General features: G+C 56.8%; 10 protein-coding genes across 10 annotated transcripts; 4 read left to right on the top strand and 6 right to left on the bottom strand.

Annotated features, from left to right (window-relative positions):
* Positions 1–71: 71 nt before the first annotated feature.
* Positions 72–719, bottom strand: B0T26DRAFT_179010 (uncharacterized protein). Its single transcript, XM_060433608.1, has one exon. It carries the CDS (start codon positions 458–460, stop codon positions 116–118), a length of 345 nt encoding a protein of 114 aa, XP_060301474.1. The 5' UTR covers positions 461–719; the 3' UTR covers positions 72–115.
* A 404-nt stretch (positions 720–1,123) lies between these two features.
* B0T26DRAFT_768300 (uncharacterized protein) lies at positions 1,124–3,429 on the bottom strand (the record flags this gene model as incomplete). The annotated part of the gene is made up of 7 exons (XM_060446496.1): positions 1,124–1,562; positions 1,657–1,903; positions 1,983–2,092; positions 2,159–2,258; positions 2,320–2,587; positions 2,661–3,334; positions 3,401–3,429. 7 exons carry the CDS (start codon positions 3,427–3,429, stop codon positions 1,221–1,223), a joined length of 1,770 nt encoding a protein of 589 aa, XP_060301473.1. The 3' UTR covers positions 1,124–1,220.
* A 1,211-nt stretch (positions 3,430–4,640) lies between these two features.
* On the bottom strand, positions 4,641–5,514 carry B0T26DRAFT_698703 (uncharacterized protein). Its single transcript, XM_060441440.1, has one exon. It carries the CDS (start codon positions 5,265–5,267, stop codon positions 5,046–5,048), a length of 222 nt encoding a protein of 73 aa, XP_060301472.1. The 5' UTR covers positions 5,268–5,514; the 3' UTR covers positions 4,641–5,045.
* A 1,080-nt stretch (positions 5,515–6,594) lies between these two features.
* B0T26DRAFT_849122 (ribosomal protein L17) lies at positions 6,595–7,764 on the top strand. Its single transcript, XM_060447618.1, has 2 exons — positions 6,595–6,969; positions 7,033–7,764. Exons 1-2 carry the CDS (start codon positions 6,754–6,756, stop codon positions 7,351–7,353), a joined length of 537 nt encoding a protein of 178 aa, XP_060301471.1. The 5' UTR covers positions 6,595–6,753; the 3' UTR covers positions 7,354–7,764.
* A 141-nt stretch (positions 7,765–7,905) lies between these two features.
* B0T26DRAFT_636794 (uncharacterized protein) lies at positions 7,906–10,011 on the bottom strand (the record flags this gene model as incomplete). The annotated part of the gene is made up of 2 exons (XM_060436866.1): positions 7,906–9,211; positions 9,269–10,011. 2 exons carry the CDS (start codon positions 10,009–10,011, stop codon positions 7,906–7,908), a joined length of 2,049 nt encoding a protein of 682 aa, XP_060301470.1.
* A 673-nt stretch (positions 10,012–10,684) lies between these two features.
* B0T26DRAFT_849117 (eukaryotic translation initiation factor 3 subunit F) lies at positions 10,685–12,745 on the top strand. The gene is made up of 2 exons (XM_060447617.1): positions 10,685–11,127; positions 11,413–12,745. The coding sequence occupies exons 1-2, from the start codon at positions 11,020–11,022 to the stop codon at positions 12,406–12,408; spliced, it is 1,104 nt and encodes a 367-aa protein (XP_060301469.1). The 5' UTR covers positions 10,685–11,019; the 3' UTR covers positions 12,409–12,745.
* A 174-nt stretch (positions 12,746–12,919) lies between these two features.
* Positions 12,920–16,026, bottom strand: B0T26DRAFT_698693 (uncharacterized protein). Its single transcript, XM_060441439.1, has 6 exons — positions 15,968–16,026; positions 14,971–15,845; positions 14,586–14,912; positions 14,437–14,525; positions 14,048–14,385; positions 12,920–13,987 (listed from the first exon to the last, which is right to left on the bottom strand). The coding sequence occupies exons 1-6, from the start codon at positions 16,001–16,003 to the stop codon at positions 13,268–13,270; spliced, it is 2,385 nt and encodes a 794-aa protein (XP_060301468.1). The 5' UTR covers positions 16,004–16,026; the 3' UTR covers positions 12,920–13,267.
* A 147-nt stretch (positions 16,027–16,173) lies between these two features.
* B0T26DRAFT_178799 (zinc knuckle-domain-containing protein) lies at positions 16,174–17,711 on the top strand. The gene is made up of 3 exons (XM_060433607.1): positions 16,174–16,696; positions 16,756–16,891; positions 16,950–17,711. The coding sequence occupies exons 1-3, from the start codon at positions 16,621–16,623 to the stop codon at positions 17,611–17,613; spliced, it is 876 nt and encodes a 291-aa protein (XP_060301467.1). The 5' UTR covers positions 16,174–16,620; the 3' UTR covers positions 17,614–17,711.
* A 98-nt stretch (positions 17,712–17,809) lies between these two features.
* Positions 17,810–18,526, bottom strand: B0T26DRAFT_673114 (cwf18 pre-mRNA splicing factor-domain-containing protein; the record flags this gene model as incomplete). The annotated part of the gene is made up of 1 exon (XM_060439559.1): positions 17,810–18,526. One exon carries the CDS (start codon positions 18,524–18,526, stop codon positions 17,810–17,812), a length of 717 nt encoding a protein of 238 aa, XP_060301466.1.
* Positions 18,527–18,857: 331 nt separating this feature from the next.
* B0T26DRAFT_698685 (uncharacterized protein) lies at positions 18,858–22,078 on the top strand. The gene has a single exon (XM_060441438.1). It carries the CDS (start codon positions 18,999–19,001, stop codon positions 21,759–21,761), a length of 2,763 nt encoding a protein of 920 aa, XP_060301465.1. The 5' UTR covers positions 18,858–18,998; the 3' UTR covers positions 21,762–22,078.
* Positions 22,079–23,224: the final 1,146 nt, after the last annotated feature.

Genomic DNA, 23,224 nt, shown 5'->3' with positions numbered 1-23,224 from the left:
TGCCGCCCTCGGCGGCGTCGGATTAACCCCCCTTTTTTCCTTTGTCTCTTGGTTTGGACTGGGTTGTGTATGCTGGAAACGGTTTTCTTTTGTTAGACATGGGACGGCGTAAGAATTACTTGCTTTTGCTATTCATTGGTCGGGCCTGGTCTATTTTTCTCGAGGCGTTCAAATCCACGGAACCAAAAAAAAAAACGGAGGGGGTGTTGTTTGCTTTCTGGAATACCACAGTAGGAACAGGTTTTTGGCTTTTGGTTATTGGTTGGGCCGTTTTTTGCCCATAATTAATAGCTGTTCTAGTGGGTTCGGTTTGGGATGGGGCCGCGCATGTGTGCGCGTGTGTGTATATATCTCCTGTCTTTTCCATCAATACCAAGAAACCGGGCATGGGATATCTTAGCTTTTTTCTGTCGTTCTCCCATTTTTCTCTCCTCTTGATTTCGGGTTTCCCAAGGCCCATGCGGTTCGGTATTTCGGGGGTTCACATTATTTCCTTTATAATACATAATATAGTAGAAGAAGACGAAAGAGGTCTAGTTGCGAGAGGGAGAGCTTGGCAAGGGGGGTGTTGTTTTCTTTTATGCTGCGCTTGTCCTATGAATCCGTAGTATAGGTGTAGGTAGCGCCAAGGAAAAAGATAAAACGGACATCGCCTGTTGGCAGACATAAGGAAAGCAAGAACCTTGTTTCTGCGAAATTGAAATAGATTTGGTTGGTTAGTTCGTCTGTCTGCATTTATTCTATACGCAGATGCAGATGCATTGCGTTGCGTATGTCGTGTATCTCGTCTCACGTACCTTGCTGCCCTTGAGTGATGGGAACCTGGCTCGTTCAGAGAGAATCGAAACTAACACGAGTAAGACGCCAAAATCTACCTCTCCTCTTACTTGGAATATTATTGACTTGTACGAAGTATTCGTACTTGGGTAGGTTTCTTCCGAAGTATTTGTCTAAATATCCTGCGAGCTTTCCCTTGTCTATTGCCTCTTCTAGATACAACAACTTCGTCACATGGAAGGTAATTACTACTTTCTACATGCTTGCGCTTGTGTCCATCTATCCCACAACCCCCCAGGGCTTGCTCTCAAGCCCCCTTTTGTGAGAGTTGCGTTACAACAAAGGTGTGTGGTCTGCCTTTCCTAGAAGCCTACCTGCCCAAAAGAAGCCCATGCATGAACTGGTAGAGTCCTGCCGGAAAGGTGGGTGAAATCGTCGCCCCCCTACAGGAAAGCCATGTCTACGTTCTTAGCCCCCAAACGATTGCCGTTCACGACGACGGCGAATTCGGCAGAAGCCTCCGATGACCTCAGCTCTAGATTATACATGAGAATCTCGAGTCGTTGTCCCGTTACAGGGTTCGTGAAATCCTCCAGCTGGGAGTAATCAACGTTGAGATTGACGGTGATTTTGCAGAGTTTCTTCATCTGCGGGCCGAAGCGTGAGGGAGGCTCTTGGTTGCCGCATTGATACAGCTCCCTAGTGAACTTACGGGTGTACTCAGATCGCCCGAAGAGCTGGTAAAACGAGTGGCTGACGGGTTCGTTGGTGGCAACATTGTCCCCCTTTTTTGCAAAACATGTTAGCGGCCCCAGCCAAAGCAGTTCGTGTTGTGGAGTCAAAAGGAAATGGAGAGGGTTGAGTATTGGACGAACTCACCCGCTTGATAAACCAATCCATTTGGCCCTTGGCCTTCCACTCGTTTTCACGATTGTCAAAGAACTTGTCCCTGATATCGTGCACCTCTGGGTCGAATGGCCAGTTAGATACAACGCCGATATTTTCTCGGGATATGGTGGAGGAGACTCTGATCAAAGCATTTGCTCTATCTTCTCCGCCTCTGTCTTCTCTGCCTCGGTCTTCCAAGAATCCTTTGATGACGGCTCCTATGCAGATGGCGGCGCGGCTGATCATCAAGCTTGGGTCAGCACGCACTTAATGCGACGGCAGGGGCGCGGAGTCGGTTGCCATGGAAGTTCACTCACGGCCTGATGCCGCCCGGCTGTACGACGGTGATATTTGACCTCGCGTATTTCTGCTTGAGACACTCGTAGAGATACGGGCTGCTGCCCAGACCGCCCACCAGGATGATTTTCTTCATCCAGCCAGCCCGTTAGCTACCCTTGCACAAAGTCGGTTTTGGAGGATCGAAGGAACCCACAGAGACGGTCAGCCGTTGGGACTTGACTTCGTTGATCTGTGCGGTTATCAGCCGTTTGATTCCTTCAAAGACTTGGGCGAAGGCCTTTTGGATGTCATCACTGCCGACTTGCATTAGAAATCTCTAGAAAACAGCGACGGCTGTAGTTCTGTGTGACTTGCCTGCCGAAGTGGATACAACCGTATTTTATAAACGGCTTCCTCGAGGTGTCATCCTGACTGGAGTTGGCGAAAGCTTCGACTGGGATTCGGATAATATACTCCTTGTTTGCATTCCCCGGTTTGAACCGGGCCTTGATGATCTGTTCCCAGTCTCCTTTCATGATCTCCTTGATACCGGCCTTGCTGAGGTGGTCCCAACTGCGGCCTAATCGTGCCTTGCATATGGACTCAAAGGCCTCGTCAACGAAGATGGCGCCATAGAGGCCCCCTAGATGTTTGGCGGCTTGTTAGGTATATATGCTTTCATCAAGCAGGGGGGGCTCCACTCAAAGCTAACTGACCAGTGCCCACGACGGCCTCCTTCATAGCGACGGGATCTACCCGGTCGATTTTGTAGCTGATCAGGTCGACTGTGCCGCCTCCAGCGTCGCAAATGACGTAAACCTCGCCGGGCTTTGCCCTGCAGTTTGGCTCGCAAAACGTGGACATGGCGGCCGCTTCGGGCTCTGGGGCAAACGACAGCTTCGTCGGACCGGCAGGGCGGTGGTCCAGGATGCCTGCCGCCTTGGCAGCCCGCTGCATGCCCTGGCGAGCGTAGTTCTTCCAGATGGCAGGCACCGTGAGCACGACGTGGAAAGGCATGGCGTCAACAACCGGCTCGCCGTAGACTTTGTGGATGCTCTCGAGGATGTGCTGCCACAGGAGGCGGAGGTAGTCACTGATGAGGTCGATTGCAGTTTTGCCGTTCTCCCGCAGCATCCGCCGAGCGCGCAGGAGCAACTCGGAGGACTTCAGATTCTTGTGAAGGTCTTCGTCTTTTAGCAGAAGAAGCTTGAACCAGCGGATGGGGTCTGCATCGGCGGGGATTTCGTAACCCCAGAGGACTTTGTCGTCCTCGTAAAACAGCTCCGTCGGCGCCTTGGCGTCCTCTTCGTCGGTTCCGGGCCAGTCCGTGATCAGGTTGACCTGGTTGCTCTTGAGATCGGCCGCTGTGGCCCACACCGCGCCCGAAAAACTAGGTAGCGAGACGTTAGTTCTGCGTTCTCGAGCCTAGGTTGTTAGGAGGAGTACATGTACGCACGTCGTTCCGAAGTCTATCCCAATTACCATTACTTCATCTTCGTCGTCCGAGCCATGTCGGTTTTTGGGCCGCGAGATCAGCACCTGGTTTTGCCAACTCATGACCAATACCTAAGCTAAGGCGCAAGGTAGTACCTAGGTAAGAGTCTCGAACGAGTTGATGATGGTAACCATAAGGAAGTACCAATCTCTCCGGATTGGTGCCTCCTATTTAAGCGGAGGGAAGAAAGGAGAGGCAACACCGGAAGCGGCCGGCCGGGTCAGAGTTCGGTATCCATTAAGCGTCTGCACCACTTTGAGAGGGACCCAGGTTGACGCAGACGCCCCCTTGCTAGATCATGACATAGTAAGGACCTAGGTCTAGGTAGTTCAACGGAGGCGTCTCAGCCCGCCCGCCATCAGCTCGAGCATAATGGTTTGCATCTTGCCTGTACAAAGACCGCCTTTTGTGCTCCGATGGCGGGAAAGGGCCGGTCGGGTCAGAGTTAGATATCCCTTAAACGCCCTGACTTACTTTGAGAGAACTAGGTTGACGCAGATGTCTTTCTCGGGTCCTAAAATGGTCGGGACCTAGATCTTGATGGTACGAGGGAGGCGTCTCAGCCTGCCTGCCTATCAGTAACCTACGTATTCTTGCCTGCAGCTCGGGCATAACGGTTTGCACCGTGCCTGCACAAAGACAAAGACCCCTTTTGTGCTCCGATGGCGCTCGTGGCCGCCTGCATATCCCGCTTTGCATTGTAACTACAGCACCCCCTGCATGTAACTGACAAAGAACGTATCCCGCCCTTCTTCCACCTTCTCCCCCTTAAATGGACTGGGTACTTAGCTGAGCCTTCCGATTTGATTCTGTTTCTAAAAGAATCAGGGTTGAACTCAAAGTCTAGCTCCTCATTGCTTGCGGAAACAATAGGCAACAACCAAGGGCAAGAAACTACCGCTTCTACAGTGTAAGATCAACAACAATACGTTCTGAGATGCTTGCCTCATGAGACGTCCTACCGAGCATGTGGGTGGCTGCTTTGCTTAAGGGGGTGAATGTCTTTCGCCTTTCCGAGCCATATCTGTACATTAACGTACTTTGCAATGGATCGCGGCTCGTACGCACCCCCTTTGATGCACGCCGATATTATCGGGCACTGACATATAGGTGGCGGGACAGGAAATCATAGGTAAGACGACGGTTGGCCGTAGGCATACAAGATATACAAAGCTTCTCGTTATGCTTCGAGAGCTTGCTGGTTGGATGACTGCAATACCGATATCACATTCGGGACTACCTAGTCTACATTGTAAAAGGGCGCATGTTTATTTACGCTGCCGAATGAACAGCCCACTCTATTTTCCATTTACCGTTCGTTCCTGTTTTAACAATTTGCTTCCGATGCAGGAATTGCACACTACTGAAATACAATTCACCTCTGTCTGTTGAGCGCCCTTTCACTTTCCGTCTCAGGGCAAGTGGTCTAAAGAGAAAGAAAAGAAAGTATGTGTATGTGTGTGTGAGAGGTATTATCTGCAGTACAACAAGCAAGACAGGGTGTGCTCGACCGCTGCAGCAGGGAGTGGGATTTGAGCAGGGAGGGTAATTAGTCTTGCTGGACAAGGAGGGCGTCTCCCCCTCAAAAACATGCTAGCCAAGGGGATTATATCCCCCGTAACCTCGTGTTGTCCCGCTTGTCTATGGGCGTGTAGCGGGCCCGCAGGAGCTCGTCGACGCTCTGGCTCATGATAGCGTCGGGGTCCTTCTTCTCGTAGCGCTCGGCCAGTGCCTTCTCGACGTCGGACAGGTGCATCAGCTTGGCGTCGACCTTCGCCTCGGCACGCTCCTCGGCCAGCAGCACCGCCGCCTGTGCCCGCCCGATCATCTGCCGGCCCTTCTCGATGCCGCGCTCGATCGTCTTGCCCACGACGCCCCGGGCCGCGCTCGCCTCCTCCTGCACCGCGTGCGCCGTCTCCACGGCCTGCGCGCGTGCCGACGCCGCCCGCGATTTCAGCTCCCCCGCCACGGCGCGCGATTCCTCCCGCACCGCGTGCGCCGCCTCGCCCGCTCGCGCCTTGGCTCCGTCCGCCGCCTCGCCCGCCCACGCCTTGGCCCCGTCCACGCGGCTCCGGATCCCCGCGGCGGCGGCCTGCGCGTCCTCCCTGGCCTGGCGCGCGGCCGCCCCGCCGACCACGTCTCGCGTCGTTGTCGTGTTGCCGCTGGTGCTGTCGGCGGCGGAGGCGGCGCTCCTCTCGAGGCCGAGCAGCCGCGCGGCCGCATCCTCGGCGGTCTCGACGGCGGCGGTCCAGTCCTTGTTCTGGGCCCAGCGCACGGCGCCCTCGATCTCGGCGTTCCAGCGGTCCTTGGCGCTCTCGACAAAGTGCGCGCGCTCCTGGGCGGCCAGCTCCCGCCGCGTCGGCCGCGGCAGCAGCGCGTCGGCCGCGGCCCGGCTGCTCGCGTCCGAGTACGGCGACGACGGCGTCGCCAGGCCGTGCAGCACCAGCGCCTGGGCGCGCAGCACGTCGGCCTGCGCCTGCCGGTTGCGCTCGTGCGCTGCGAGCGCGAGGTAGGTTGCGCCCAGCGTGAGCGTGACGCCGCCCGTCTGTGGTGAGGGGTTGGTTAGCCACGGGAGTTTGGAACGGGATATGGGCACGAAGCGGGCGGCCATCAATCGGGATGGGACAAAGGGAGGAAACATACAAGGCCTGCGAGGAAGCCCATGGCTACTCTTTAAATTAGTCTGTCTCTGTCTTTGGATAGACGCTGAGTGGACGAATACAAGGAACACGCTGCGGGATTTGGGAATCTGAATGGCGACGGTCCGGGAGATGCTGAGAAATGAATGGGTAAGTCCAATTGAGGGCTAATTATGTCTGCTTCTGCTGCGCGCGGCGTAGTTTTGCAAGACTTATATGCGAGCGCCCACTGTTGGCTGGTCGGACATGATTGCTGATTTTGCGATTAAGTGTTGGCGGGTGACGTAGTTCTCGTGGAATGCCTCTTCGTTTCGAGCGTCGTCGAACAAGAGGCGGGTGGAGTTTAGCCAGTGCCATTATTACCCCTGCATTTCTGCATCGCCAAGTTGGATCCCAGCGCATTGAGATTTTGAGATCGGGGTTAGGGTTAAAGTTTTGCCCAGTAGCATCAGCTTGAGTGGGGGCAAATTTTCAATGGGAAGCAGCGGCCATCTGCAGCGGCCATCTGCAGCGGCAGCCGAAGCGTGTCAAGCGAGCCTTAGTTCTTGTTACGAGTAACGAACGAACGATACGACCACATTCCCATCTCCGCCGGCCAATTGCCGCCCCGCCGCACCTCCAACCGGCGACGAGGACCTCTCAACAGACGAGACTGAACAGAGAAAGAGACACACGATGGCGGGCGGCGGCACAGCGTACCGGCATCTCGGCCGCGACTCGGCCCATCGCCAGGCCCTGCTGCGCAACCTGGTCACGTCGCTGATCCGCGACGAGAGCATCCAAACGACGTGGCCCAAGGCCAAGGAAGCCCAGCGCATGGCCGAGAAGTTGATCACGCTAGCTAAGAAGAACAACGAGACGTCGCGCCGCAAGATCCAGGGCATGCTCTTTGTGGGTTTGAATCCCCCCCCCCCCCCCCCCCGTCCCTCCGACCAACTCTAACAAAACGGGCAGACACCACAAGAACTCATGCCCAAGGTCCTCGGCGAGCTGCGTGAGCGCTACGCCGACCGCGCGGGCGGGTGCACGCGGGTGCTGCGCACGGAGCCCAAGGACACGTACTCGCAGGCGCCGTCGGCGATCCTGGAGCTGGTCGACGGGCCCAAGGACATGCGGTTCGCCGTGACGGCGGCGGCCGTGGCGCGCGACCGCCGCATGGGCGTCGAGCACTCGCGGCTGACGCTCAAGAACGTGGACAAGGTCACGCGCTACCGCCCCGGCGGCAAGCAGGCCTTGGAGGACATGGTCAAGCGCGTCAGCAAGCTTGCGCTCTAGTCATGTCGGTGAGGTCAACGCTAAAAAAATAAGAATAAAAGAATAAACCCAATAAGAACGAAAAAAAGGGGTGGTTGTAAGTTGCAAGCCCGCCGCAGCCGAGCAAGAGCAAGCAAGGCAAGGCAGGTAGGCATGGAGGCGTGTATATGTATGTAAATGTTTGTATCTATGGTGTGATCCTCATTTTCTTGTCTCTTTCATTTTTTTTTTTAAAAAAAAAACACTCATGGCTGCTGTTAGAATACAAGCCCGGCCCGAACATAGAGGCAATTCTCGGGTCTTTCTCTTCTTTCTCGAGACTTGGACGGGGAAATAGACCTGGCAGAGTTTGTGTAAGTATTGTTGCTACCCTTCATACAAAAAAAAAAGAAAGAAAGATAAATTCAACACAATAAATTAATATAGAACTACACACCCATCCGTCTCCAAACCACTAATTAGCTAACAACGCCCGGAATCGCGGGAGAAGGCCACAAATCCTTGCTCTCTCCATTTTTATCACCACCAAACTTATAAACAGCCCTTTTACACAAATATATATATACCTACCCATCACACAAAGTCAAACGTGTCGCCCTGGTCGTTGAGCATCTTGGCGACGCGCTGGGTGCCGACGATGCGCTCGAGCTTCATGACGTCGTAGCGGGAGAACATGGCGCGGACGGCGCCGCGCGAGGGGTCGAGCAGCAGGGCCTGCTCGCTGCGCTGCAGGAAACCGCCGGCGATCTCGGCGTAGAACAGCGGGTTGTCGGGCAGGGCGTAGAAGACGACGCGGCGGACGCCCTTGACCTGGTAGCGGCGGAAGTGGTGGGCGCGCTCCGTGTAGAGCAGGACGCGGTGGCGGCCCGTCAAAAAGTGCGAGCGCGCGCGCGACGCCTCGGGCACGTCGGCGTACTCGGAGATGGTGCCAAACGTGATGCTCTCGGCGGCGGCGTCGTTGGCGAAGTAGTTGCGCACGCGCACAAAGTCGAGGTACGACGGGACGAAGATGAGGGTGCCGCCGGCGTCCTTGGCGCCGCGCTTGGCCAGCGCCGGCACGATGGCCTTGGTGAAGTAGGCGAAGCGCGCGTCCGGGTCGCCGGCCACCGACGGCACCTCGAAGCGGCTAAAGGTCTGCTTGGCCTTGACGCCGAGCTGCTGCAGCACGCCCGCGCACTCCTGCTGCAGCCGCGCCTTGCCGGCCCAGTTGTGGCAGTGCACGCGGAGCAGCTCTGTCAGCTCGGGCGTGTTGAAGGCGCTGAGCACCACCGTCTGGCGGAAGTACTTGGCCTGGTCGTCCAGGTACCACGTCCGCACCCGGCTGAAGTCGCAGCTGTGGGCGTCCTTGGGCTGGATGTTGAGGTGCTCAAAGACGTACTCGACGTGCTCCCAGTTCTGCATCAGCAGCGCGTCAGCCTGGTCGACAATCACCACCTCGATGGAGCTGAGGAAGTCGTAGTCCATCTTCTTCTCCTCCTCGGACCCGATGGCCATGCGCAGCCCTAGCGGGCTGGCAAAGATGATGTCCGAGTTGTAGAACTGAGAAAAGTACTTGATGGTCTTGCGCGTGAACTTTATGCCTAGCCGGAACATGTCGTCGTCGTTGCCGGCGAAGAGGTCCTGGAAGTCGTCGGGCTTGTCGTCGGAGAACTTGGACTGCTTGTCCGTGTATCCGTCGTCGAAGCGCTTCCTGTTCTCCTGCTGCGTCGGCTCGATGATGTTGCAGATCATCTCTACCATCTTTACGCACGACTGCCGTGTCGGCAGGATTATCAACACCTTGGGCCGCGTGAAGCCTTGGTCCCGCAGCTCTAGGTCCTCGCTGCCCGGCTGTTGCCGTGACAGCCTGTCGTTGTTCTTGACCACCCGGTCGCGCGTCCTAGTGTCCCGTTAGTTGATATGCACAAAATTGCTTCCATCCCTTGTTTTCACGTACTTGAAAATGTGATTGAGCGCATGCAGACAGGCCATCCTCCTCACACTCTCGGCCCCAGCAACAGTCCGGTTGCAGTAGAGCAGATCCGAGTAGTTGAAGAGGAGCGGCGCGATTGTCTGCTCAGTGGGATCGAATGTGGCGTGCTTGGGCCCCATGGTCTCGCTCAGCTTCTTCTTGAGCTTGAGGCCGCTAATTCCAGACACGGGTCTCGGGAGAAGCGCCGAGTCGCCCGAGTCACTGGGATCCCCTACGCCGGGCGTGTGTATGAGAGTCCTCATGGGTTTGGCGACAACTCGGTGCGTACGCCATTTGTCCTCCTGGATGGCCTTGAGCCGCGGGAGCAGCAGCGCTTGGTCTAGGTCGACAAAGTGCGTCTCGAAGGGATCCTCAGCATCGGCTTCTTCGTCGTCGTAGTCAAACAAGTCTTCTGGCTTCACATCGGCAGGATCCTCCTCGGCTTCCTCGACTCGGTCGACGTCTTCAGAATTTTCGTCGTCGTCCTCTCCGGCGGCGTTTACGGCAGACTCTGGGGTGGGCTGTTCAGTCCTGTCCTCGGCCGAGGGGTGGTCCAGCTTCCGCCTTTTTGCTTTGTGAGGGGCGCTTTCCACAAGACTTTGCATAAGGCTCAGATAGGGCTTCCCAGATGCGCCAGTCTGCACATCGTCGTCGTCGTCCGAGTCGATCACGTCGTCGTCCGAGTCGGCGCCGGGCCCATCCTCGGACGTGTCCTCGGCCGAGTTCATTTCCTCATCTCCATCCTCGCTGTTTTCGCAGTCAGCATTGAAATTGCCAGGCTACCCAAGAACAGGTACAGCAGGGGGAATGGAGGCATGCGTGGGTACTCTTCCTTTGCGGCGAGCCGTTCCGTGTCGAAGCGCGAACGGGGCCCTGCGCGTGCATATGTGGTGGCGCCCCTGCCCCTTCCTCTGCCCCTACCCCTAGAGCTGCCTCTCCCGCCGTCAAAGCTGCCGCTGCCTCTGCCGCCCCTAAAGCCTCCTCTCGAGCCTCCTCCGGATCCTCCCCGGGGACCTCCTCTGCCTCTCGGCGCTCCCGACCGGCCTCGTAGTCCACCACGGCCTCTAGGTGCCATATCTTGATTGCAAACTACTGCCTGCCAATTTTGGTTAGGCGCGGTTATATCACGGTAGAAAATGGTTGCGTTGGTGGACAATTTGAGCCGTCGACTTCGAACTCGACGAGCAAAAAAAAAGTTGCAGATAATTGTTCTTCAGCCTTGTCTGCCAAGCCCACTGAAAATAGGAGTTATTGGACCTTGGACTTGGACCCCGCCAAAACGGCACCATTGAAACGGTCAGCCTTGCACGCCAGAGGCCGCACAAGGTGGGGTTATGCTCTTATCGCAATCTGCCAAGACTGCTTATCTTAGCGCGCACAACTACACACATCCCAAGTTACGTACCCGCAATGGGCCAAAACCAAAAATTCGAAAGCGGGCGGCACTCCACACAGGGGAAACTGGCCTGGCTTTTGGTTGAAAGAACAGCGACGACGGGTAGTGAGAAAGAAACGGAGTTGCGCCAAAAGTTTACTGCCGATTCGCCCCGACTCGACAGAACTTTGCCAATCCGCGGCCCTTTTTTTTTTGCCCTTGGATTTTCCGCTTCTTTCTTTTCCCTCTCGAACCCACCAAGATCCCCCCACCCCTACCTGCCCGCCACAACCTCTCTTCAGTGTTGAGACAGACCAGACAGGACAGACCGAACAATACACGCAACACACCTACTGCAAATATGGCAGTCGACCAAGAACATTTCGTCCATCTCGCTCGGCCACTCGCGCCGAGCGCTATCGGGTTCAGCGCCAATACTGCCCCGCTTACCGTTAATATCCAGCCTCAAGTACGAAAGCCCCCCCTCCCCCTCCTCTCCATCTTCGCCTTTCTCAACCCAATTGTTTCGCGCCCCTATTGCCCCTCCAAGATACGCCGTCGTTCTAGCCGATCATGTGCTGTAGAAGCAGAATCATTCATTATTCATAAACACATAAACCCCACCCCCCCGCCCCAACATGTGCTTCACGATGCACGTCTTAGTGGAGAGGTGGTTGACTACATACATCCCCCCTGAACAACTAACAATACTCGTGGACCCCAAGCTTACCTCTCCCTCGCCCTCTCTCTCTAGGCCATCTTCTCCATCATCGACCATGCGGTGCGGCGGGACACCAAGGACACGCAGTCGACGCGGGTGATCGGGGCGCTGGTGGGGGTGCGCAGCGAGGACGGCAGCGACGTCGAGGTGCGGTCGTGCTTCGCGATCCCACACACGGAGAACGAGGACCAGGTCGAGGTGGACGTCGAGTACCAGAAGAACATGCTAGCGCTAACGCTCAAGGCGAGCCCGCGCGAGACGCTGCTGGGCTGGTACACGACGTCGCACGAGCTCAACAGCTTCAGCGCGCTGATCCAGAACTTCTTCGCCTCGCCCGAGACGGGCACCTTCCCGCACCCGGCAGTGCACCTGACCATGAGCACCGAGGCCGGCCGCGCCATCGAGACCAAGACGTACATCTCGGCGCCCGTCGCCGTCAACGCCGAGCGCGCCGCCGAGTCGTGCCTCTTCATCGAGGTGCCGCACAAGCTCAACTTCACCGACGCCGAGCGCGTCGCCCTGGGCGGCGTGGCCGCCGCCGCCGAGACGGAGACGCGCGCCGCGCCCCTAGGCACCGACATCGAGGGGCTCGTGCAGGCCTTTGAGACGGTGTCGGACCTGCTGGAGCGCGTCAGCGGCTTCGTCGGCGAGGTGCTCGACGAGGAGCGCGACGGCAACCACGCGCTGGGCCAGTACCTGATGAACGCGCTGTCGCTGGCGCCAAAGGTGTCCAACACGGCCATCGAGCACGACTTCAACAACCACATCCAGGACGTGCTGATGGTCTCGTACCTAGCAAACACCATCCGCACCCAGATCGACCTAGCCCAGCGCCTGGCCACGGCCCCGCTGGTGGCCAGCGAGAAGGAGGGTGGCGAGAAGGGCAAGGACGGTGAGGAGGGCGGTAACAAGGAGGGCGGCGGCGGGGGTCGCGGCGGACGGGGCGGACGCGGCGGTCGTGGCCGCGGCGGTGGAAGGGGCGGCGGCCAGCAGAGAGAGCCGAGGGAGCCCAGAGAAAACGGCGAGTAGAGAGAATGAGAGAAAGTGAATGAGAGTGAATGAATGAGAAAGGGAGACAAAAAAAAAGACTACCATCATCATGTCATCAACGCTACTATCGTCGTCACAAATCTTCTTTCTTACGCCGGAGAAAGGGGTTTCTTCTGCTTTCTCCGCTACCGGGCAAGAAGAGAGGGAGGGGGAAATTCTTGTTTCTCATATCTCATTTAAGCTGAAAAGGCCAAACAAAAAAAAACCATTAAACAGCGCTCTAACTTGGTCCATGTTGTGTTGTGCCGCTGATAATAAAGACCTTCCACAACATGCTGAATGTGCCTGACAGCATATATTTGCTCTGGGGGTTTATTTATTTTGCGTTTTGGAGAAACTTTCCCTACTGTATGGGAGCCCTTTCTCTGACGCCTAGGACACGAGATCACATACAGAGGGCCTAACAGGCGGTCGAGGAAGACGGGCTTAGACAGGCGTCTTAGGTAGACCAACCGCAAAGACAAGAGTACAAGTGAAAAGGAACGAAGGCTGACACATAACCGTTTTTAATTCCTATTCTAACACATCTCTATAAAAAACCCCTGGCGGCCTGTCCGTCTGTCTGTGAGTGTGTCATGAAGAAGTTTACGGCCATAATCTTTTCACACCTTTCACCCGACTCCTTCCTTCCTTGGTGGTGTCTGTCGTTGCTCGCAGCTCAAACTCATTACCAAGTGCATTATTTCTCACCATTTGACAGAGACAGACAGACAGCCAGCCAGGCGCGCTTTCATGACCTAGCAACTTGCTCCTAGAACGCCCCGATCCATGCCCTAATCCATTGCGCCTCGTGACCTAGTATCCCGTCGCACATAGACACCGCCCGATGCTCAAACTCCTAAGTGGATGGTTTCTGCGGTAAGGTGGCAGGATTCCCGTAATTTGGTAGATGACTGAAAGTCTGGCCGAGTCCCGCTCCGATGGGCCCGGGAGGCCCAGCTGACTTGTTAGATAGATTGGATGTCGGATTCTGTTGGAAGTGATGCGGCCCATGCGGCAGCAGGTGGGAAGGCTGATATGCTGCGTGGTACGGACCCATAGAGCTGCTTGAGCCCTGCCTTGTCATGCTATAGGGCCCCGGCCCGGGTGCGTAGCCCGGCTGAGGTATTGGCTGCAGCTGGTAGCCGGTGTAGCTCATGTGTTGCGAGTTGAACTGAGGGCTGCCATGGTGAGAGCTAGAACTCCCATAAGGGGCCGAAACCGGTCCAGGGCCTGAAGCCGAGGGTATCGGGCCCATGCCGTTTCCAGGCACGAAGGATTGCGTCTTTGGGTTGAATGCCTGACGGTTGTAGCTGCCCGGAATAGGGTGCTGACTCTTAGGGTCGTTCGGGTTAACATTGACGGGCAGCTGTCCATAGAGGTACGGAACCCCGTTAGTCGAAGGACTGCCCCGGCCCGGGAATGTGTTTTGGTTAAAGGGTTGCTGCTGCGACCAGGCAGGTTGTGATAAACTTGGCACAGGGCTGCTGTACGGTGCAGGCATGGGGGGGTTCGAAGGCGGCGGGTAGCGCGGTTGCTGCGGCGGCGCTGCCTGAGCTGCTACGGGTGGACTCGGATACTGGGTACTAGTAGTTAGAAGAGTGCGTTGGATAAATCGCACCGGCAACATCTGACTTACGCTAGGTATCCCATTATACTGAGGGGCGAACGCGCCACTTGCAGCCATTTGCGGATAGGCCTGGTTGGGCCCGTACGCCGTTTGCAGCGAGTTCTGGTATGGCTGCTGGTATGGCGCAGTATACGGAGACCCGCTAACGGGAAAATACTGAGGGGCCGCCGGCGCCTGTGCCCAAGTTGATTGTTGAGGTCCACACCAGGCAACATATTGAGATCGCGAATCAAAACTTTCCGAATCATCGCGACGCTGCTTGTTTGGTTTCCTCTTGGTAGCGCCGTTCGACCGATCCTTGGCAGAAACAGAGCTCGTCCGAGAGATATCATTCGCGTCTTCACCCTCTGCGCTATGGTCAGCAGCCATTAGAAGGGGAGGATTGTCGGACTACGAACCTGGGGTAGAAGACTCGGTTTTCTCAATACTCGCAAAAATGCGTAGCCGCGCTCGATTATAAGCTTCCTCGCGCTCTTCTCTAGTGAGTCTGTGCAGATCACCTGGTTAGCTATTAGGTCCTTTTAGTGGCGAGCGGCTAGGAGCGTACTTTTCTCTCGACCCAGCTTTGTCCTTTCCGTCACTGCCTGCCTCAGACGTGGCCTTGGAGGCGCCAGCACTCATAAAACCAAACTCACCGTCCTCGCCTCGCCGCATGATCTTCCGCGGCAGGAGTGCAGGAGCAGGGGAGCTGCTACTTGGAGTGCTTGCGGCGATGCTAGACAAAGAAGGCGGAATTCTACAGAATGGGGTTTTGAAAATGCGCACTGCTCCTGCTGTCGCCTCAAACTGATGCGTCATGTGATAGTAGTCTGCTAGTTTGTGAGTCAACATTCTACAAAACGAGTTGCTCGGAGGCAAGTCCATAAATGGCTCTCTGTCAAGGACCATGTCAGCTATCACGAACGGAATGTCTGCGGATAAAGCTGGCATACTCAGATGCCTGTGCAAAGTCAATAACTTGCTGTTCAAGCCGCAACAGGAATATCCGGTCCTTGGGAGATTGCATGGCCTCGAGAAGTTTCTCATCGGGGTTCTGGCTCAGGAAGTTAGGGGCAGCCATAACGTCGGGCGCCACATTGGCTCCGACCAGAGGCAGCTTTGCTTCCTCGGCCGGCTGCTTGTCCGAGACTCCGCTCTGCGGCGTCACGATTCCCTGACTCTGGCTGCTCCCCGTCAGGGCATGCGAGGTTATTGTCCTCGGGGGCATGTCGCCAATCTGGATGCGGTGAATGCGCGCGGCAACATCAGAGCCCATGCGGGAGCCCGCAATATACGACCCTCGCATAGAGAAAGTATCGTCGTCGTCGGCAGCGGCCTTAACGCTGGCACTGTCATCGGGGCGTAGCGACTCCTTTTCGTCGAGGGCAAACGTTGTACCAGATGCGATGCTCTTGCCATCCAGGCTGGGGGGCTTGGTGCCCAGCTCGGAGCTCGAGTCGGCTCTCTGAGAATTGTCGTCGGACGGCGTCTGGCTGGTGCCTGTCTTGCCCGACCTGTCAGTGGCGCTCGACACGGACCCGTTGATGACTAGGTTGGATGTCTTCGTCTCCAGTTTGAGCTCCTTCAGCCCGGCAACAACCTTGCTCTCGGCGAGCTGGGCACTCTCGGGAGCAACCAGCGGGGATTCCCCGACGACAGCTGGGACCGCAGACAGTGAGACTACTGGGGCAGCCACTGGCACAGGGGCGGGCATCGCCGCAGAAGAATGCGGATTCGGGTCTCGCCTGTCCCTGGCAGCAGCGGGGACGGGCGCTCGAGCGATGGCAGTGATGGAGGTCGGATCCTTGGATGCAGAGGCGGCGGCGACCTGGATGCAAAAGGCAGTGTCAGTGTCGGCGTCAATCTCAAGTATCAGGTGCCGGATATTTGGGGCTTGAGCGGGCTGTCGGAGAACAAGCAGCGCCTAGAGGGCACTAAACGGCGGCCTACCTTTGCAAAGGACAGCTTCATGATGTCGCTGGCCATGTTGGGAACGGCCGCTAGGTCAGGTTCCCTGAACATGTAAAAGGTGGGGCGGAGCACGGGTATTTGCACTCAGATTTTACGGGTGTCGCTGAATCAATCACGTGCATGCACCATTCCCGCGGCGCTCACAGGAGGCGCGATCGTCCAATCAGCCGGGTCCGTTCCAGACTTCCAGATTAGTGAAGTCGCCGCGTATCCCACCTCAGACCCAGACGACATCGAGACCTACTTAATTCATTGTCACAGTCGTGAGAACTGCGAGTACGGGTCTCGGTTCGGAAGCTTGGTCTACCTAAACCAAAAGTGCACCTTCAGGCACTGACACTCTCGAGGACAGCAGCGTTTCGGCTCCGGTTTCGACGTTTGACCAGGACGGGACTTCCCGGATTGCCTGATTGCCTGATTGCTGCCTCGCCAGCCAGCCAAGCCAGTCTGCCGCCGCTGGATCCTCGCGATTTCAAAGCACCGAGCTTGTCCTTATTGTCGTTCCATTTTCACGTTGTACGGAAACGCACATCATCACCAGTGCATATCCTTACCATTCCCGAGTGCATTATCTCAGCTTGTCGTGCTTGATCCTCTGGCCTTTAGCCCCTTCACAACCACCCACACACATCATGTTCTCTTCGAGACGCGGCGACGCGTCCAGGGCAGCACCAGCAAATGTTCAGTGCCAGAAATGCCTGAAGAAAGATATGTAACCCCCACTTCATAGCCATGTGTGAGCCTAGACTAACATTCAGTCTCAGCACGGCACTACTCATATGAGTGCAAGGCAGCTCCTCAGGAGAGACCCTATATAGCCAGGCCTTCTCGCACTCAGCAGCTCTTTAACCCCAAGCTACTGCCAAAGCTCTCAAACGAGGTGCCCGATGCTCTTCAGCGGAAGTAAGTCGCAAGCTCGTTGTGTTATTAGTGTATACAATCTAGCTAACATGCTGCTCAGGAAAGGTGTAGCCGACGAGGAGTTGGCCAAGAAGGAGGCTGAGCGGGCAAAGAAGCGCGCACTTGAGGAAGAAGACGAAGAGGATACGGCCCCCAACGACTCGCCACCGAAGCGACGGAGGTCTCACTCCTACGACTCAGTGTCTACCATTTCCACGCGCTCGCCGTCTCCCGCGCCGCCACCGAGACGTGTTTCCCGATCTCCGCCCAGAGTCAAGGCTCGTGACCTTTCGCTTTCTCCCAGACCATCGCACAGCCGCCGGCGTTCTACTGCGTCCAGTGACGGCCACTCCAGCCAGCTGTCGCGCAGCCCAGAGAGCCCAGAGAGGGGCTATTCACGCAGAGCCCCGCCAGGCGCCCGTTCGCCCTCACCTCCTCCGGTACGGGTTTCCAAGCGGTCACGCCGCGGTGGACACTCGGGCAGAGACTATGGGAGAGCAGCACCGGCCGAGCGGCATTATTCTAGATCCAGATCGCCAACACGGTCTCCAGTTGGTAGGAGAGACCAGCAGCAGAGGCCCAATTATCGAGATCGAGACAATCATAGCCAGCAGGGAACAAGACTTCCGCCTCGGCGGGAGCCCTCTCCGCCGCCCAGGGAGCGAAGTCTGAGCCCCTTTAGCAAGAGGTTAGCGCTAACGCAGTCGATGAATATGGGTAGATAGGATGGGCTGATAGGACACGGGTATCAAAATGTATGCATACTTGATTGCGTTTTCCAAACAAAGCAAAAAAAGATCCTCGTGTGCCAGTCAGAAACGTCAAATCCTGACCCCTTTTCCCGCTCAATGTGTCCTTGCTTTTAGAACCTCGGGTTTGGGTGCCGCCGCGGGCGGGCTCATACCTCGGCCTTGGGCAACTTCAGGCCAAGTCCGCCTCCTCCAGCTCTCGCTCCCGTCTCGTCTCTTCCTCCTCCTCCTTCTCCCGCAGTCGCATGCCCTCGACAAGCGCAGCGCCGTCCAGCAAATCTCCACCTGCCGCCGCCGCCTTCTCGCTGCTCTGCGATTGAGACGACGACGACGACGCGACAGCCTTCTTTGCAGCCAGCCGCTCGCGCACGAGCCGCGCAATGGCGTTGTCGGTGCGCGCGTTGAGCACCTCGAGCTTGCGGCCCAGCTCCCGCTTGAGGTCCCAGTTAGGCTTCTTGGGCTGCAACTTGAACAGGTCGATGCCCTTGTCGTCCGCCGCGTCCGCCGCCGCCTGCCGCCGCGACGCCTCCTCCAGCGACGCCGCCTGCTCCTCCAGCGTCGCCGTCTCCAGGCCCAGCGTCGGCGGCGCCTCGAACCCCAGCTTCGGCCCCCGCGCCGCGACGTCGTAGTTGCGCCCCGACAGGTGTAGCCGCGCTACGTCGTTGGATGGCGGGCTGGGGGGGGCCTCGCCGTTGTCGTTGTTGTCATTGTTGTTGTTGGTGTTGGTGGTGGCGGTGGTATCGTCGTTGTGGTCGTGGGACGGAGCCGCGCTGTCGCCGCCGTCGTTGTCGTGGTCCTCGCCGGGCTGTTTGCGCTTGAGGCTCTTGAGCTTGGCGAGCCGGGCCTTGCGGTCGTCGGCCGCTGCGCTCAGTGTTGCGTGTGACGACATGTGTGGCGGGATTGTGTGCGGTGTCCCTGCTTGGTGTTTGGCGAAAGCGAGGATTCCTGTTGAATTCTTGTTGTTGTTGTTGTGATTCAGCGTGTCGTAAATTCAATGAGTGCTGGACGTTGAGAAGTGGTATTCCGTATCCGTAGGTAATTTTGGTACCTAGGAGCTTGAAGCGGTAAAAGTTGTCTTGGCGTCCTTTTGCCTGTAGTGGGCGGGCACAGCACAGACCATAGCGGGCGCATATCGCACTACCACTGGGCTGCATCCTGACAGGGGGCATTTTTGTACTGAGGCGCTGGCTAAAACGGATCACTAAAAAAGCTCGACGACTACTTTACAAACTTTTCCTTTTTCTCGGAGCGCCGCTCAGGCGGGCACATTCTAACGCCTCTACGCAATGCGCGACAGATGAGAAGATCCGATCAGAGCGGTATCCTGCCGCGATTCACCAATTCGCCCGTTGCAAAGTAAAATGCAGCGGTCCGCTTTCGTCTGCCGGTCCTGTCTTGCTCGAGCCGGCCTGCGTGTCCGCCTCTATGCCCAGAACGAGAACGACCATGGGAATGGACAGCGCCTGCGACAGTCCAGTACCCTGACGCCGCCTCTCGCCCACGACATTGGCAGAGGCAGACAGCTAGCGCTAGCATCAGTTCCAGCGCCAGAACCAGCATCGGCCTCGGCCTCGGCCTCGGCGCGCCAAACAACCCCCCAAACCGACCTCGCTAGTGCCATACCTCGCCACGTTGACCGAGAAAACAAGGTCTTGGAAGTGCTGCAAGATGGAGCAAGTCAATGGATAAACGGGCCAGGAGGCAGCCGGCACATAGTAGACCCAGCCACGAGGTGGAAAACGCGACACCAACATGCTCGAGAGATTTTCGAACTAGATCGGTCCTTGATGTTCCAGATGCTCGCTCGCAAGACATGGTCCCGGACTCAGGCACAGGATGCGGCACTGTTCCGAGATTGGAGGGATGGCTTCGAGGCTGCCTATTGGCACCTCTACACTCGAGGCAACACATCCTTGGGTATGGAGCCGTGGAAGCCGCCCGAGTTTCCCACGAAGCTGGAACGCACGCCTGCTTTTGGATTATGGCGCCGGTGGGCCGACAGCAAAAAGAGCGTTTTAGAAATGAGGGAAGAATGGGAGGCTCGCCCCAGAATCGTGTACAGGAGTGTAGAGTGGTGCAATGTCGTGGCACTGACCCTCCGGTACACTCCTCACATAGCCTGCGAGGTGTTCGAGGCCATATGGGCGGACTCCGCCGCGCCACAATACGCGCTGAGGGATGTCGTCACTTTTCTATGTCATAGTCTAGAGCTGCTACCCCCCGGCGCCCGGCCGGAACGCGCTGCGGCTGTTACTCGTCTGGCTGTCCAGATGTTGTCTCAACGTTCCGCACGGCGCATCAGGTTCAAAGATGAAGCAATCTCGTGCTTGATAGGTCTCTTGGATCAGCCCAAGACCGTGGCCGAGCTGTACTCGGCCCTCGAAAGCAACTACCACCCGCTTAAATTCTTCACCAGGCTCCGGTTTGCCAACCGGCTGGCGCCGATTGTGGCACACAAGCAAATGGTTCTCGACATGCTTGGGGACTTGGTCGCAGATGCGAAAAAAAAAGGTGTATCTTTTTTCGAGACCCACGTCGGCGGCGCCCTGGCCACGTCCCTCTTATCGTTTGGCCGGGCAGACCCCAATGACCCAGCCCAAGTGGTCCTCCGCGTAGGTGTGTACCAAGCCCTCATCGAGGCCGGGCTGCGGCCGAATCTCGCCAACTTCACGGCCATCATCAGGGGGTTTGGCATCAACAAAGACTCGCGCACGGCGATGAAGGTGTTCAAGTTGGCGTTAGAACAAGGCATCGAGCCCGACAAGTTCCTGTACTCGACCATGTTTCACGCCATAAAACTCGGCGGGAACCCGTGGTTGATGGCCAGGATCATTGGCATGGTGTCCGAGGGTGGCATCCGGGGGGGATCGCTAATCTTCTGGAACGATGTGCTCCACGCCATCTACTTGAGCGCGTGGCGCGAGGTCAAGTTCCTCCGGAGCCCTCGGCGCGATGTCCGCAGCTTCGAGGTGATGCTTTTCGCCTATTCGAAGATCTTCAAGATGGATATGCTGAGAAAGCTCATTCCGTCTTACCACCTGGATAGAATGCTCGAGTCCGTCACAGAGACCCTCAAAGGCACGCGGCCAGCTTCGCTCTGGTTCACAAAGGTGAGGCGGGTGGTCGACGAGTTGCCATCCTCTACACCGCCCCGAAGCCTCTTTGATCCCGACAACTACACACTCGCAGTCATGGTCCTTAGCTTCGTCAAGGACATATCTCACACATACACCATCATCACCTGGTACGCGCACTTTCGGGCGCTGCTCAAGAGCGGCGACCCCGTGGCACTCATACTTGTCAAGGGCAGCGACGCCTTCCCCCAGACAATTGTGTACGATTCCGTCATCAAGCGGGCGACCGAGATAGACGGCCGGCTGCGGTTTGCGCTCGACGTCTTTGATGAAATGCTCCAGGATTCGGCAGCGGGCGCCGCGGCAGGCCCCGGCGACAAGACGCCGCGGCACCCGGCGCCCAGCATCTACACGTACAACATCTTGCTCGACGCCTTCGCGCGGAGTCGAGAGTCGGCTAACAGCGAGGCCCTCCTAGACTTGATGCGCAAGAACGGCATCGAGCCCAACATTGTCACGTGGAACAGCCTCATAACCGGCCACGCCATCAGGGGGAACATTGTAGAGACAGTAAAGACCATGCAGAACATGGAGCTTGCCGGCTGCGTCCCCGACAGGCGCACGGGAAGCGCATTTAGGTTCCTACATGGCGTTGACCGGACAGCTGCGTACGAAATGATGGACACGATGGTGGGAAATGTGCCACCTGCCGCAGAGGCGGCACCAGAAGAGGCACTAGAAGCGGCACCGGAAGAGGCACCAGACCTGCAGCGACAGGTTTCGGGCCGAGAGGCGCAGCCCGTCCTGCCGAAGCAGAAAAGAGGCCCTCGGGCGCATCGGTGGGCAAAGAACCAATTCTCGAAGCTGGAGGAGCAATTGTCGACCGAGGACCCGTCTTCGGACCCCTTCTCCCAGTTGTCTGCTACAGAAGCAGCACCAAGGGAAGCAGCAAAGCGTCTCCCGTCGGCGGGCAAGAAACCCGCTATCGACACCTTCCCACTGGCCCCCTCTCGTTTTCCCCAGGCCACAGGAGACACTCCCAGGCAATAGGCATACATGTAATGAAAACTCGCCTCTCTGTCCAGGCACACGACCGCTCGAAATGTGCATCACTTCCGTGTATATACCCTGTTGTTGTTATTATTACTACATAGTATCGTCATTCTCGTCGTCGTCGTCATACCTGCATCTGCATGGTTTGGAGCAGGAGGTTGGCTACTTACCCATTATAGACGGATTTAGACGGGCAAGAACCACTGTATTTGTATTTAAAAGAAGGGGGTGGGATTTGAAGCGTATAGAATAAATCCATGGACCTAAATATATATATATATATATATATGTAGATACCCGCTTGCAAAGAGTCATGAATAACTAAATAAAGTCGGGTATCTATTCGCTAATAGGCTTCTGTCTATCTAGGTGACTATCTAATTAGTAGCTATATTTGCTTATACATTGCCCTGGTGCCAACCACCCCCTTCTATTACTGCTCCCTTGGTTTATAGTCTTGGTGTAGATGGTGATGTCGATAGCTGGCCGGAGCAATGTTTCATCGTACAAGGGGGGCAGAACTCGACACCATACCCTTGTGACGGCGTTTAGCAACACCCACTACCGCTGCACCACACCTTCCAAAAGGATGCCAGAATTACAAGCCGTCAGGCTGCAATTCTATAGTGGGTTATAGTATGGTCACGCATCCGTAGGGCCTCAGCGCCTACCGCCGTGCCGTGACATCACCCCCCCCTCGGCCCCGCGGGGCGCGTAGAGGTCTGACTACCCCGGAACCTCGAGCACTACGGTTCGGGAGCTCTACGCGGGCTAGGGCATACTATAGGGATCCCCAAACTACCTTTATTCACAAAAGGACTCATTTGCAACTGCAGGGCTCGAACCCGCAGCCGTAGGGCGGCTTGTAATTGTGACGGCGTTTAGCAACACCCACTACCGCTGCACCACACCTTCCAAAAGGATGCCAGAATTACAAGCCGTCAGGCTGCAATTCTATAGTGGGTTATAGTATGGTCACGCATCCGTAGGGCCTCAGCGCCTACCGCCGTGCCGTGACAACCCTCCCCCGTTCATTCTTTTTCACCCGGGCAGTCAACTGGCAGCACTACGCTACGGCCATCGCCAGTAGTGCCGTGATTAGCGGGAGGTCTTGTGTGGCCGCTCAGCGTCCTGAGCGGCGACGCACCAGGCTTTAGACATATTCACTGGGTTGCGCGTTGAGGACGCCATGTCCCCTGGGCGAGCAAGCTGGTTGGTACATCGTCTTTCTTGTCCTTGCGAGTTGTGCGGATGGATGAGGAAGAGGCCCCTTCCTGAACCTGTTGTGCACGCGGTTGTCATCGTCTTAGATCATCGGCTCGAGCTTGGTTCTTTCCAGCATGTCTTAAGACGAGTCCTTGATGTTTCCCTCGCATAGGGCGTAGACGCCCTTGACTTGTGCGGTCGAGGGCCAATCAAATACTATCTACGAATTCTCAACCTTGTCGACCGACTGGGCG

The sequence above is a fragment of the Lasiosphaeria miniovina genome, assembly GCF_030549165.1.
Source record: "Lasiosphaeria miniovina strain SMH2392-1A chromosome Unknown B0T26scaffold_2, whole genome shotgun sequence".
Lineage (NCBI taxonomy): Eukaryota > Fungi > Ascomycota > Sordariomycetes > Sordariales > Lasiosphaeriaceae > Lasiosphaeria > Lasiosphaeria miniovina.
Note: the sequence above shows the minus strand (reverse complement) of the source record. Positions and strands in the feature narration are given on the sequence as shown.

What these genes read in the sequence shown, in the direction of transcription:
- B0T26DRAFT_179010 (XM_060433608.1), bottom strand. Translation starts at nt 460, where the DNA reads ATGGGCCTTGGGAAACCCGAAATCAAGAGGAGAGAAAAATGGGAGAAC.
- B0T26DRAFT_698703 (XM_060441440.1), bottom strand. Translation starts at nt 5,267, where the DNA reads ATGATCGGGCGGGCACAGGCGGCGGTGCTGCTGGCCGAGGAGCGTGCC.
- B0T26DRAFT_849122 (XM_060447618.1), top strand. Translation starts at nt 6,754, where the DNA reads ATGGCGGGCGGCGGCACAGCGTACCGGCATCTCGGCCGCGACTCGGCC. An exon ending in AGATCCAGGGCATGCTCTTT is followed by an intron (nt 6,970 to 7,032) that starts GTGGGTTTGAAT and finishes CAAAACGGGCAG; the next exon opens with ACACCACAAGAACTCATGCC.
- B0T26DRAFT_849117 (XM_060447617.1), top strand. Translation starts at nt 11,020, where the DNA reads ATGGCAGTCGACCAAGAACATTTCGTCCATCTCGCTCGGCCACTCGCG. An exon ending in CCGTTAATATCCAGCCTCAA is followed by an intron (nt 11,128 to 11,412) that starts GTACGAAAGCCC and finishes CTCTCTCTCTAG; the next exon opens with GCCATCTTCTCCATCATCGA.
- B0T26DRAFT_698693 (XM_060441439.1), bottom strand. Translation starts at nt 16,003, where the DNA reads ATGGCCAGCGACATCATGAAGCTGTCCTTTGCAAAG. An exon ending in AAAGCTGGGTCGAGAGAAAA is followed by an intron (nt 14,526 to 14,585) that starts GTACGCTCCTAG and finishes TGATCTGCACAG; the next exon opens with ACTCACTAGAGAAGAGCGCG. An exon ending in AACCGAGTCTTCTACCCCAG is followed by an intron (nt 14,386 to 14,436) that starts GTTCGTAGTCCG and finishes ACCATAGCGCAG; the next exon opens with AGGGTGAAGACGCGAATGAT.
- B0T26DRAFT_178799 (XM_060433607.1), top strand. Translation starts at nt 16,621, where the DNA reads ATGTTCTCTTCGAGACGCGGCGACGCGTCCAGGGCAGCACCAGCAAAT. An exon ending in CCAGAAATGCCTGAAGAAAG is followed by an intron (nt 16,697 to 16,755) that starts ATATGTAACCCC and finishes CAGTCTCAGCAC; the next exon opens with GGCACTACTCATATGAGTGC. An exon ending in CCCGATGCTCTTCAGCGGAA is followed by an intron (nt 16,892 to 16,949) that starts GTAAGTCGCAAG and finishes CATGCTGCTCAG; the next exon opens with GAAAGGTGTAGCCGACGAGG.
- B0T26DRAFT_698685 (XM_060441438.1), top strand. Translation starts at nt 18,999, where the DNA reads ATGCAGCGGTCCGCTTTCGTCTGCCGGTCCTGTCTTGCTCGAGCCGGC.